Here is a 15,056-nt window from a genome sequence, read left to right on the forward strand (position 1 = left end):
GCCAAGACATTCAGTGAGCTTACAAACTACCTCCAGCAAGGGTGAGCAGCAGCTGAGGCAAGCACACATTCCCTGAGGGGATGTGGCTTTAGGGGACACTCGACTGTATCTGCAGTTCCTGACCTGGACAACCTGAGGCCTTTGGATTTAATACTCCATCATGGATTTTTCATTTGTGCGCTTGACCTAGTTGCACATTATGTCCACATAAGCATGTAGTAGCTGTAAGCTCCTGTAGCATGGAAACCCAAGGGCTGGCACACAGGATGTGAAGAGTTGTCTTCTTGGGCTTTGAATTGCTCACATTACCACAAAAACAACTTTAAAAATTACTTCCAGCCTAACTGGGCTAAATTTCTTCATGTAGTTTCGGCTGATCACAGTATTTTTAAGATAGAATCTGGCAATGGGATGAAAGCTCATGCTCAAACTGAACATTCAAACACCCTGCAAGACCTTAAATATCCACCAGTGAACATAAAACTACTACCAGATCTCAACTCTGTGTGCAGACTTCAGTCATTCTGCATCCATCAGCAAATGATCACTCTGTGCCAACTTAATTGCTTGCAATTCTTTGAGAAAATCCTAAGCTGGCTCAATTATTCATTTATAGTTATTAAGTATCCCCCTTTTGCACCTGCAGCAGCTAAGTGAGACCCAAAAACCATCCACCCAAATAATGACATAATCCAGTACTAGATGACAAGGAGTTACTCAATAACAGCACTAACCTGGAACCTGCTTTCTTTCAAAGACATACTAAATGCATCCTCTTTCATAGAAGGTTATACCTTTGGCTTCTTATATGTGACTTCAAACACAACTAGCCATAAAAATTTAACGAGAACACAAGATGGGGTGGCTTACGAACATCACATGGCAAAGATCATCTGAAGTTTTCATTCAAAACTTACTATATATAAACAACTCAAGTCCCAGAAAATTCTTGCTAAGTCGGTGGTAGTGTGGTCCCTTAAAGATTTAAGAAAGGAAAATTTTCAGAGTGACTATTCTCCTATTAAAATAATTGATGCATTTAGCAAGAGGAGAAAGATGTAGACTCATATGACAAAGTTAATCTGTATTTTTTCCTCCTACTACATGTATTTTTCTAAAACACAGGAAATTAAAGATTTGGTTATACCTGGACTTTAGAAGTCTGTATTTCTAGCTGACTCTTTTAGTCTGACAATATATCCTCTGTATTGGAAATACCAGAATTATTCAATATATTATGTTATTCAATACTGCTGGAGATGTGCAAAAGTGATTCTTCTGCATGACTGAAAACTGTTAAGCAAGAAGTCCATCACTGACAATGTGATAATTTACAAAATGCAGAAAAATTTAAAAGACGGAGGAAGGCTCTACATCTACTCACCTGACTTTTTTTTAAACTGCATACTCTAAGAAAAATTTCCATTCCATTTCCAATATATTTGGAAATACTTCAACCCAGATCTCACAGAAATCAAAAAGCAGATGTTCTTAGTTTTAGTGCTTAAGCAGTTTTGCCTCAATTTCAATGAAAACTCCATCTGTTTCCACACAACATGGTGTATTACTGTGAGCTTACATTTTATTACAGGATACTTTCCATCTGAAGTTTCTTTACATTTAAAAGAAAAAAGACAAAGCTATAGAGTTAGCAGATAAAGGCAAGTCCTATTACTAATTATATAATCTATACTATATTATGGTGTGTATATATATGCACCATTATTTATTAACTATGTAATTATTTATGTACTAAACACACAGTGTCATAGAGAGGGTTGGCAATACTTTATTTGAAAGGGTTTTCTCACCACACTCATGACATCGCACACCTTAACTTCTAATTGTATTATTTAAGGCTAGTTTTTTTAGGCTTCAATTCTAGAAATGTGACATGCTAGTCCAGAAAAAGCTCAAGCATTTCTGCCCCTTTGTGCCCCTGGTTACAAGAGAAAACTCATTCTTTTGGCATCTCTGGCTTAAATTACATTTGTGTCTGTTCCTATTAAACTGTCGTAAGAGACAGTGAAAAGTAAATCAAAATGCTTAGAAAATACAGCATTTTGTCACAGCTTTCCAAAAAGACACTAGTAGGATTCAGAATTACAGAATCACAGAGTGGCTGAGAGTGGAAGGGACTTCTGGAAGTTACCTGGTCCAACTCCTCTGCTCATGCAGGGGCATCTAGAGCTAGTTAGCTGCCTATGTCCAGGTGGCTTCTGAGTATCTTCTACGATGGACACTCCAGAACCAACCCTGCACAATCTCTATCAATGTTTGGCCACCCTCACAGAGAAGGAGTATTTCCTGATGTTCAAATGGAGCTTCCTGGTTTCAGTTTGTGATCACTGCCTATGGTTCTGTCAGTGGGCTTCACTGAAAAGAGCCTTGTTCCTTTTTGTATTATTTTACATTGTATTTAGACACATTGATAAGATCCTCCTATCCTCCAGACTATGCAGTTCCAACTCTCTTCTGACTTTCTTCTGCAGAAGCAGGCGTATCAATAAGCACAAAAAAAGTTGACACTTTCCTCACTTTCAAGCCATTGGTTCCTCTCTCTGTCACCCAACACAACCAACACATAGCAAAGCACTTTAGCACAGTAAAGAGCTCAGGTGGCTTTAAATGTCAGAGATGTCAGCAATCATACCAAGGCAAACTGAAATCCCTGAGGCCCAGATAGGGGCCTTGGGAAGTGAATGACAGGAACCGATTGAAAAGATTCTGGCTAAGAGAATAAATATGCTTCCTGCTTTTCACACCCACACAGGAATTTAAAAATCTAATGCAAAAGGAAGTACTTCTACTGAGGGAAGAAAACAAATACAAACTCAAATGCCATTGAAATCAGTGAGCCTTAACATCTTCCTACATCAGGGTTTAGACATTAGGAACTTCTTGTCTTTTGTATTTCTGTCGGTGTTGCAGAAGGCTTGTCCCTCCCTTAGTCAATGGAACCTTCCATTGACATTGAAGCTTTAGGTCTTCATGAAATAAAGCTTGGCTCCAATGCTTATCATCAAAGTAAAAATCAATAGCAAACAGAAGGACAAGGTCATGATGAAGTATACAAGAGAATATAGTCCACATAATATTAAAAATTAATTAGGCACAGAACATTTTTAGGTTGTCACACTTGCTTACTCTTTTTAAAAATATTTTTTCATTTTGTTTTCATTAAAAGCACTTATTACCTGGGCACTGGGGAGAGGGGCTGCAGTTTCAAGCAGTGGAGGTCCCATTTCCTGTACTGCTGGGACTGGATCCATCGCTCCATGTTTTTTACCATGTTCTGGTTTTAAACAAGAAAACAGCACACAACAGCTGCATCATAAATGCTGAACACTAATTTCAAACAATCTCTAGAGAATGTTGCAATAACTTCTACAGTAAAGGCTAACAAAAAACCCCCAAACTTAAAAGTTTTTCCATTTCATGGTTTTAGACAAAGTAAGAGCCACTTTTCTATTGTTTGACCACATTTCAAAAAGAAACAACTCCATTAACACATAAGTGGCAGAGAGGAGTCTCTAATTATCCAGTTGGACATTTTATTATGGTAAGATAGAGAATTACTATTCTTCTCTCTCACCTTAAAAATAATGGAAGATAATGGAAGTTCATTGACTGACTCATGCTGCTTCCGAAGTTAAATAACAAACTTTTGGATTCTCTATCCATCATAATGCAAAAATGCAGACAGATACAATTAATCTTCACAGTCTTACCAGAGTGAGTGACATTAGCCTATTGACACAAGTGCTTCTGCCAAGCTTTACAAGAATTATGAGATGTCTGATTTTTAATTTACCTTTCCCTAATTAAATGTAATAGGTATCACTGTATCTGATTAAGAGTCACTATTAAAATGGAAGTCAGGTAAGAAGTTAAGAAGAGCAAAACAAAAGTTAAAATATAAACTGTAGAACTATTTTCTGCAACTTACAGAAAGAGCAACAAATCTACAACATTGAAAGGTACACTAACCTGCATTCTCATTGCTACTGCAAGAGAACCAACAGTCTTTTCAGCAGCAGGGTTGTTCTGCTGACCATAGTTATGTTTCTCTGAAAAATATAAGTATTTCACTAATAAATCACAAATCTTTTTTGAGTGGGAGGATGTATATTTGAAAGTTACGTCCAAATAAAAAATTTCTGAATGCTGACTCGAAATTTAATAATATTACTGACAAAATTATAGGTGGCTTAATACTTCAAATGAAATCACCCAGAAGGATGAATATACTATGAAAATCAGAGAGCAACTGTATGCTCTGAAACATATTATACAAACCCACAGAAAAAAATTCACACAGCTGTTTCTGAAAAGCTACATACCTTCTTAAACAGAACACCTATATCAGCATGGTACAGACTGTCTTCTCTGACACACACATTACAGTGAGCAAGAACAATGAAATGATCACAAATACCATACAGGATTATTATAACTTGGAAACAGTATATGCAAATTTTTTTGAATAGCAACAGTTATCTCCATCAATGTGATATCAAAAGCAGGTATTCTGGAGAGTCTACACAATTCAGAGTGACTTCAACTTCAGAGACAGATATAATTGTTTCTATTGGCAATATATCAAATGATAATCATACATTAGCTACCCCAACTAAACATATTTTGTCATTTTGCTGTAATCCTTCTTCTGGCTTGGTCTTTTGTTGCTGCTCATTGACTTTTATCTAGACACAATTTCTCCAGTATTCACATCCTAGTCTCTGTGGGCATATCAAGGCTGTAGCCACATTCTGAAGGGCGTAGACATAATTGTAATAAAAAATAACAACTGTTAAAGCTGACAGCTTTAACCTTTCTGCCATGGGGGAACTGAAGTGCAAACTCTGACCTGGTCAAGCTTTTGCTATGTTCACCCTTTCTCTACTGGTCATAAAAGGCTCACGTTTCCTTGCACAGTCACCCCTCCCAACAAGGGTCCCAGAGCAGCAGGGCACAGAACACTCAGACTGGAGACAAGGGTGGCAGCTACAGCCCACTCTCCCACACCCATGGCTGAGAGAGCAGGAGACCCTCTCTGCAGACACCCTCAGCCTCATTCCATGTGTTTCCTGACCCTTCCTGAAACTTTCCTGCCAGAAAGCATCTATGTATCAGTGACAAAGCTAACCAAAGGAAGGTAACAATCCTCATTATGAAACTCTAATTAAGAAAGTGTCTGAAAAGTCCTTCTACTTGCATTAACACTTGCAATTAAAACAAGCAAACAAACAAACAACAATTTCTTTTGGAGATGCTCAGCTTTAGATTTAGACAGAGGAGTTTTACTGGAATAGTCTATTACAGTCATAAGCTGACTCTTGTTGCTTTGAGACCAAGCTGGGAATGCTGCCAAACAGACAAATGAAGTAGGAAGAACGAAGTTTAAAATCCTCTTTCAGACAGCTGTGCTTTACAGAAACATTTTGACTTTTTATGTTATTTGGCTTAATATGACTATTTTTATCAGGGCAGAGCTAGTATGTGTGTAAATACATACTAGAATTAGACAATTCCCTTCAATAAACTATTTCTTTCAGACTGCCTATGCTACACAGTCATCTCACAAATGACTAACCAGGCTTTTACAGGGGTGAAGGTGAAACTAGAGGTGAAAGTCATGCATGCATGGAGTTAGCAAGACAATCACAGAATTGCAACAGCTCTCTTAGGATAAATTTTCCAGATGGAAGCTAGAATAGCACTCTCTGCTTTGGACTATGGTCAGATCAGATGGACTTCAGACATTGTGCTCCTTCCTCTGACTTACACCCTATTGTGCAGATGAGTGAGAGCTGCTGTCAGGTGCTACCTATCTGTTCAGGTAGCTTACAACAGAGAAGAGGTGGGGAAATGGTTGCATTTCCAATTAATATACTTAAACCATGTGGGCTTCAGCTTTCAAGTGACCCCAAAGGAGTTGGACATCAAATCCCAAATAATTTTGGCATTCTTAAGTTTTGTTCAGAAAAACGAAATTGTATTTTCATTTCCATACATTTACATATAAAGTATATTCCTGCAAGACACTACCAGCACTCACCTGATTCCAAGACTGTCAGTGCAACAGAACCAGATGTTGCACTGCGAGAAAATTGCAGAATCTTTTAAAATTGTGATAATTTAAAAATCTTTGATCAAAAAAAATACTTGAAAAAGAATTGTCACTTAGGAGCACTTTTATTTCTGCTCTCCTGATTTACAACATTACATTTCCCCAATTCAGCTACATCCTTGCAAATTCTGAGTGCTTTTAAAACATGTGAGTGTGTTAGATGACATTACACCCACACAAGTTGGAACTCTAGCCACCATCTAGCAAGAACAAAAGTTTCTTCATGACTATTATTGCTTTCAGGCTTCATTTAGCTCCTGCGACCCCACAGATGTTAAGTTGGACATTTCTAAAGCAAGAAAAAATCCAGAACAATTTCCAACCACCTCAGCCAGATTCCATGGAAGTCAAGAGTCAGTTATAAGATTCAGTTGTTTCTCCAAGGTCACAACTACTCCACAATGGGCTTTCCACAAACATTCTTCCTGTCAGACACCTGTGTTTCATGTACCTCTCTAGTAAGCCTTGAGACCAACAGCTGGTAAAATGCATTTCTGATGTAATTTCGAAGCTTCTCCAAGGTTCTGACAACCTTAAAAGCATAACCATAAAGACAGATAGACATTTGGTGGATAAGTTCTGTTTAAGTTATCTTGATAAAAATCTCATGTTGCCTTTTAAAAAAAATGCAGTATTTAACAGAGTGCATTGCTACAACTTGGAAAACCCAAAGAAATGTACATGCTTATGCCAAATCTTACATTTCCTGCATTAGGAATGAATGTTACTGTGGTATGTAATGTAGTTTTTCTAACAACACTCTTTCAGAGAAGGGAAACACCAGTATTATCTATAGCTCTTTAGAACAACTAAGGCATGAAGATATTTAAGTCCTAAGATGTAGCATGCAGTTATACCGTGTAACTTTCAGCTCTGTGAAGGCTCAGACTCATTTCTCAATGGAGAGGATTCGGTGTCTGAAAGTGGAACTTGCACCAGGCAGCACACACTGCTGGGAGAGTCCAGTCACTCCTGGTGCCCACTCAGGCTGCATGGACTGGCTTATCCCACCCTGTCAGAACCACCCCAAGTCTGTTACATAAGAGGTTTCTACTTGCAAGATTAAAATGAGGAGGGGAGATTACTTTCAATTTATTTATTTATAGGTATGACTGCTGTACCACCACTCCCTCCCTTCTCTATTCCTTTCTCTTTCTCCCCCATTCCTCCTTCATGTAAGGTTGTGTCATGCTGGTAGGCTGGGTATCTGCTGAATAGACCTGTGTGCCAAGCCCTGCCCTATAGATACTTAACAATTATATCCAAAAATCCCTAGGGGAAATAAATAGGCATTAGAGATGCAAGGAGTCTCCTAGTCACTAGTCCAGGAAAAAGAAAACATGTATTAGTTTTGGACACCTTGTGCAGCGCTAGGAAGGGATAAGTCTTGGTACCCACCCTTAAGATCCTCAGTAGGATCAGAGATCTGATTTGGGAGGTAGACAACGAATCTCGAAAGGCCTTCAGACAACAAGTGAATAATAACCCAGATCTCAAGACCTGCAGTGTCTGTTTAAGTCAAGAGGATATAATGAAAGACAAGGAAAGAAATCTATTGCTAAGGCCATGCTTTGCATGGTAACAGCAGCTGCTTTATGATGAGCCTGATCTAGCATTAGCTCTGCACAGAGTGTTCTGCCTAATTTGCCCTTAGGGAATATCCCTAGTTTAAAATCCATGCAACTAGGTTTTCTCAGCTTTATGCCCATTACCACAGTTTTGTATCAATAGATGTCAATCTAGTACACTTGTGATAAGATTTTAAAAAAACCCAGATTAACCAGTCATGGTATCCATGTACTTCCTCATTTTCCTGTTCATTTGCAGGATGATCTCATTGGGATGCCGAGCAGTCAAATTCATATACACACACCAAAAATCTAGAAAATATCTAGCCATCTTCACAGAATTTCAAGATATTTTACAGGAGACGTAAAATTACATATTATTATTACTACACATTATTCTAGCAGTAGAGTAACTTCTGGGAAGATTTCTTAATTTTATTCCCAAGAAAATTCTGTAACATTTTTTCAACTGAGAAATTGTCGAACAGATACACCCTCCACAACAAGTGAGGGGAAAAGGAAGGAAATTAATCCAAACTCTTTTTTGTAGGAATAATTACTGCAGGATTATTAATTACAGGCAGACATTCTGCCTCTTCTTAACTACACATGATTTCTGTACTCCCTCCTGCACCACTGTCTGCAGAAAGTTTCACAGCAGTTTGCAGTTGATATTTCTTCTCTTCTCCTTTCCCGATATTCCAGGAAAGTCCACAGAAGTCACAGGATAAGGCACCATACAGCACTACGTAATAGCTCATCTGATGACCCTAAAGTCTTCCCTCTGAACTCTCTGAATTCATTGGGTCATCGCTTATCTAATCATACTGGTATGAAGAATCTATTCCAACCTTTCTTCTCTCACCTAACATCTTTTCCCTATTTATACATCAGAGGAAGGTGTACACATGCCCTGTATACACACCTTTATAGGCCCTCCCACAGAGCCGCAGCTTTTCACCATGCTGCGTTGTCACCAAGATGCCACACACATCTCAAAGACCCAGTGTACATCACTTGCAAGAACTGTTACCTTTTATCACCTCTTACCTGACAGAAGACCATGAGCACAATGGATAATGGTGGCCCCAGGCTTTACCCAGCTCACAGGAACGTCATCGGGTTTCGTACTGCCAAACACCACTGCGTCTGCGTGACCGAGCTAGGGAAAGCCCAAAACACCCCCAGGAACAAAACAAGCATTTAATCTTGGAAATACATACTTGGATATGCACCTTAAAAACGTTCAGACTTATACAGCAAGAGCCTTTGGAGCAAAGCTTTTACAGACGACAAGAACAAAAAAGGAAGATCCAAACTGATAGTCTGATTCTTGCCTGCCATGAAACTTAAGAATAGCATTTAAAATTAAGTTAGGTAAACAAATTGTGAGATCAGGCGAGTGAGGTTAAAGTAAGTATCAATATTTAATGGGGATTATATCCTTCCAAATAAAAAGTTCTACCATTGTCCTAAAGTCCAAAATAACTTGGAGCAACTTAAGAAAAAGAAGGGTTCAAAGACGGTAAATAGACGCTTATAAAGAATGCAGTCAGACTGTCTGACAGTAGAAAACAGGGCCAGCTGACAAGAATGCAGGATGACCCCTTCTGCAAAGATCAGTGCCTTTGAATACCAATTAAAGCACTTTTTTCCTTCTCAGTTCATGTCTGCTAATCACTGCCCCTGATTTAGTTCAACCTGGCAGATGTTGGAGAAAAAATGGTTACTACAAAGATTCTTATTCAAAGACATAAATGCATTTTTTCCCACTTCCTATGAAACAGGACCCTTTACCAGTTATTAGAATCACCATGAGATAAGGGACAGCACTAGAGACAGATATATTAAGATACACTAAAAAAGCAAAACACAGACACAGCATTGCCTCAAGCCTGACTGTAAAAATTAGTTCAGAAATACAGCAGTTTTGGTAATATTTTGGATAAATGCAAATTAATTCTAAGTGTCACAAACTCAGTGAGCCACTCTACGAATTGATTTGTGGCTGACAAGTGTTCCAGCTTCTTTTTTGGCCAAAAGTGTTCTGACACAACCCTGCCCAACACTCTTGCCAAGAAAGAACAGCTACAAATCTTGTCAGAATAGCAGGTTTTTGGCACAGCTAAGCATCCAGGAGGGGAGAAGAACATAACTGCTGTGGAAAAGGCAGAAAACTAAAAAAACTCCATCTTCCCCTCAAAGGACACAAGGATGGCCTAACCCTCCTTAAGAGATCTCCATGTGGAAACAAAGCCAGAAGTGTGGGAGAAGATCTCCTTGCTTGACAAATGACTAATGCAATGAGCTGATTCAGGCATCAGTCATATGTCCAGCAACACTCCTGTGATTGCCTGTGCAATCATTCAGCCTTATTCAAACTGGTCACACTCCTGAGTCTGGTGCAAATATCAGTTTACATGCCACTCCTAGAAGGCCACATAACTCATCATGCTTGACCAGGGTCAGGTTAAATGATACTGAGAAATGTGCAAGGAAATCCAGATAATAAGATGCTGTAATGCCTCATGTACCAAGAACACCATGCTCAAGGCACACCTTGCCCTGCAAAAGAAGGAAATCTCTGCTGTAACCGTCAACATCAACACAGAGAAAAACAGTGATTTTTCTCAGTTATATGAGCATAGCCTTTTTTTTTTTTTGCAAGGAAAAAATAATTCATATTCCAGCAGTTATAAATCATCTACTGTAAGTCAAGATGCCTTTCCATGCAAAGCCTCTGGGACAAGGACTAAGAGCTTTGCACACCGCTAAGCATCATGAATTGATGAACAAGTTGAGAGCTGTATGCAACAAGTAATAATTCTGATGAATGTTCAGCCAACATACTTATGACAGAATTGATTCAATGTAACTGTAATGTCAGAAAACAACTGATGGAACCAAATATTCATCTCTATGACTACCAACCCCAATGTTAAAAAATGTTTTTAACAGCTGAACACAATTATTTTTGTGGCCAACATTAACACTGGTTCGGATAGCTAACATTACATATACCCATAAATTTTAGCAGAAAACCAGCTGGACCTTTCATCTCACTGCCCTGCCTCACCTCCTTCATGAAAATAGTTGCATCTCATGGTGGCAAAAAGTTCTACCACAGGTTAAAGACACACTGATTTCTCAGAACCTTCCCAATGTGATTTCCTTTCCCTTATTTCACAAAGAAAACAATATTTTATGTGCAACTATTGAAAAAGTTCCTGCAGAGTCAATAAAAAATATATATCACAAACATTTCAGAGAATTTTTTCCCCTGTGAGTATTTAAAAAAATATATCCAGAAACTGGGAGAGCAAGTCTGCTTGTGTACAGAATTATGGGTATCCTTGGAAGAGATTTATGTGATCTCCATCTGGGAATTTTAGTTTTACTTGCAAGAAGCGGTGCCCATGCCTCCTTTGCTTTTAGATTTTTCTCTCTTGCCATAATCTACTCTTTCGACTGCCTGTTTAATCACTAATGCAAGAAGCAAGCCTTAGGATGCGTGTTCAGGGTCAACTCCTAGATCAGAAACCGATCACAGACCTGAAAGATGGGAAAAGTCCTATGAAATAATCACATTTAGCCTCCCTCAGCAAATGCACCACAATCCCTGGACAGAGGACACAGAGGACACATCTGACAGGAACCAGATGCTGCAGGCAGCCATAGCCAGAAGGTCAAGGAGATACCCATGAGGGAGAACATGTGGCTGCCTGCCTCATGCTTCCTGGACAGCAAGGCTCCATTCCATCAGGCTGGCTAGAGGAAGGAATGACAAGCATCAGGCCAAGCCCTCCTTAATGTACTAGGCAACAGACTGGAGACAAAGTAAGCCAACAGTCCAGTAGTATCCTGCCTTCTCACCGGTAAATATTTTTTCAGTTGGGAAGAGCTGTGCCAATAAATAATCTGCAACCTTACCTCATAACAAAATATGATCCCCTCCACTAAGATTTAAGTTGAAGCAGATTAAGAAGCACCACCCATTCCCAAGACAGAACACCAAATGTTAAAACAACAATACAGACTTTCCAGCCAAGTATTAAATGATAATGGCACAAAGTAGCTGTATACTACAGATCACTGAAACTCCATTTTGCTGTGAAGTCTGCATAAAATTTTCATTTTCCCATAGTTAAAATGGACTGCACAAAAGCAATTTTTAAATGCATGATCAAATAAAATTAAAATTAAAAAATGAAATATAAAAGTCCTCAGAGTCCTGGGTATGAAGATAAGCCATATAAAACTGAAGAGATGTAATGAGGAATAGGAATCTGATTAAAAGATTTTTCACAACTCTCTTCGTGGAAAAGTCTCTTTGCACATCAGTTTACAGATCAGGTTCCATTTTAACCACAGCAATTCTAATTACTTTCTGAAATCTTGAAATTTTTTTAAGTCAATGACTAGTTTCAGGTACTTTTTCCATCAAGGCATGTTCTAATTACATGGTTTCTTCCAGCTTTCCCTGCCACATCACCCTGAAGGCACTTGCCCTACACAGTGCACATGAAAATCAAGGCCACACCTCTGCTGTGGGCTCATGCCTGCCACTATGATCCATGCTTTAGCAACTTCTCCTCTAGCTTACTGACAGGAGGATACATTGCAAAATTACAAGGAACAGAGATGATGTGCATCAGATGTTGAAGTGAAAGTACTTTGTCTACATCATCATCATTAGAAATGCTCATGTAGCTTCCCTCTCCTCTTACAGGATCTATCTGCCTGGTCTCCTGTTCTTTCATGCTTACAATACAAAATGTATTTTTCTGCCCATAACAAGAGTCTTGGTCTTACCAAGACAGCCAAACTAGGACAGCAAACAGCTAAGAGATGTCTTAAGGGTTTGAAGCTCAAGTGTTGGCTCTAAGGAAAAGCACACTGTGGCCAAAAGTTGTTTTCCAACCTGAAAAGGAAACTCTCATTCAGCACTCCAGCTGAACCACTCTCATATTTCTTAACCTTGCTTTTGCAAACAACTTTTCTATTCCTAATTATACCTAAACAGACCAATTCTCACTTATTTTACAATAAAATTGTAATATGGCAGCTCTCCTAAAACAGGCATGATGTGGTTTACACATGGACTGCATTAAAGATGACGTGCTGAAATAATGACTGACTGAATTTAGATGACTGAAACAAAATCCTGTTTTCTTACAGGTACTAAGTATTACCCATGTTCTGGCAGGAAAATAATCCATTTTTTTAAAACATGAATCTACTTGACAATGTCCTTTCAAACTAGAAAGCATAATTCTGACATAATAGAGGACTAAACACATCAGTTCCCATTCTTTACATGGAATACTGAATTGACTTTTGGGAAGTCCCATTGTAAAATTACAAAGGAGATGTCACTAAAAGTATGTCACTAGGTCATTCTTCAGGCACAATGCTGTGAATGTGTTTTGAAGAGCTATCTACACAAAGCTTAACAGAATGATAACATCTTAAACATTTCCTCTAAGATATTTGTCTTTATCTCTCACTTTGTAACTTCTTTTACATTGAACATACCAATGCAAAAAGAATAATGTTTCTCAATAACTTTGCACAGATGTGCCAGAACCTTCTAAAATGCTTTCTTGCATTTGGGAATTATTTGAGAACCCAGGAAGCTCAACAGGTCTGAAGGACATGGCTCAGCTGTGCCATGAGAACTGAAGTCAAGCAAACCCAAAATGGAACAAAAAGAAATATTAATAATCTGCTTTATTCAATTGAAACATGAAGTGGGGAGGGAAGAGAACACTGAAACTGTGTCCATTATTTCAGATCAAAGCAATGAAATAAAAATATACCATTATTTATTTTATTCCTTTTTCTGGCCACAAGACAGAACGGACTTGCTTTAAAGGAGCACACTAAGTCAGATGGTAGATGGCCTTATGCTGTATGTTAGGAGAGCTATCCCTGTATTTTTAAACTGTTCCTAAGGTGGACTAAAACTTATTTCCTCTTGATCATTTTCAAAATATTTTTGCAAAAGTGCACAAGGAAAAGAAGCAATAACAATTCCATAGCAATACAAAACCTTATCCAAAAAACTTGCAAACTTAGTGTTGTGTAACTCATTTAAATTAAAAGAATTTCTAAAGGAAACACTTGTTGTTATGCTGTCCTTTTTAAAAAGAAGAACAAATCAGCAGAGCTAGTCCAAGGTAATGCAGTAACCACTTAAGAAAGGCATCACATCATTAAGGTCAGGGTTAGGGCTTCAATGCAAACAGGCCTGGCCAATGGATTACAACAAATAACGTTCCCCTACCCCTCAGATAAAATTCTCCTTTCCTGTTATATATTGCAAAACAAATGTATCCCAGTGAAAAAATCATACTCTTCATAAGTTTATCCCTCACTTCTTAGGTGAAGTTATGCTACCACAGGTTATACTTCCAAACAACAGCATACAAACTGCCACTGTAGAGGGGTCCCATTCAGAGAAAGGAAAAGTTAGTGCATTGTGCAGGAAAAGCAAAACATGAATTAATTCTTTCAAGCCATTGAAAATATCAACAAACACATTTTCTTACTTGAAATTGAAATAACAAAAAAATCAAGAGGAGAAACCTGGTGAACATTAAAGCTGTTTTTCATAATCAGCATTTTAAACAAGCAGAAGAATATAAATTCTATAATCATGTCATCTAACAACATTGTAGTTCAAATACAGGTTGCCACAGTACTTTGCTATTTGATTAGAAACTTGTGCTCAGTTTCTCTCAGTTCTCTCAGTTCAGTTTCAGTGACTCTCCAGCTTCTGGGAATATGAGACAGGATATTTTTTGCTACTAATCTAATGTCCCAATGCATTAGATTTTATCAAGGAGCTAGAGTTAACTATCAGAGTGACATCCAGACAGGATCAGCACTGCTCTGGGATTACTGGTGACATGCTTGCTCCAGGCTCACAGGTGAGGAAGAGGAAAGCTCTGCTGCAAAGTCTCACAGGCAAAGTACAAACCCTTTTACTGCCAAAAGTCAAAATTAACCTGGGAAGACTGAACTGTATAAAGCCTCAAACCTAGTCCTCCCATTCTGTTTCCCATCAGTGGCCTGCTCCAAGAGGTAAGCTATGGGGAATGCCAAAAAGCAAAGCATGATTATGGGAAAGCATCTGGATGGAAGGAAAGAGAACTCTCTCCAGCTATCGACAGCACTGCACAAGCAGCTCTGGGCCCAATCCAGATTTTTTGCTGTGAACCAGAGGAAACACCTCTGGCCACCCTGTCACCCACCCCATCCAGCCCAGAGCAGTCCTCTAGCACAACCCCAAGCAATGAGAAATAACTGAGGAATGAGACATGGCAAGGATCAAGTTCACAGCACTCCATCTC

At 38.6% G+C, this 15,056-nt stretch overlaps 1 protein-coding gene across 2 annotated transcripts in view; it reads right to left on the bottom strand.

Moving 5' to 3' along the window:
• Window positions 1–15,056, bottom strand: part of MTHFD1L (methylenetetrahydrofolate dehydrogenase (NADP+ dependent) 1 like) — a gene marked incomplete at its 5' end in the record, with an annotated part of 145,651 nt that overhangs the window by 119,997 nt on the left and 10,598 nt on the right. For both annotated transcript variants that reach the window (XM_083858196.1, XM_083858195.1), the window contains 3 exons: window positions 3,198–3,295; window positions 3,991–4,070; window positions 8,752–8,863. In XM_083858196.1, coding sequence (XP_083714322.1) covers window positions 3,198–3,295; window positions 3,991–4,070; window positions 8,752–8,863 — 290 coding nt within the window. The remainder of the gene's footprint in view (window positions 1–3,197; window positions 3,296–3,990; window positions 4,071–8,751; window positions 8,864–15,056) is intronic.

Source organism: Zosterops lateralis (assembly GCF_965231275.1).
Source record: "Zosterops lateralis genome assembly, chromosome: 3".
NCBI classification, from domain to species: Eukaryota; Metazoa; Chordata; class Aves; order Passeriformes; family Zosteropidae; genus Zosterops; species Zosterops lateralis.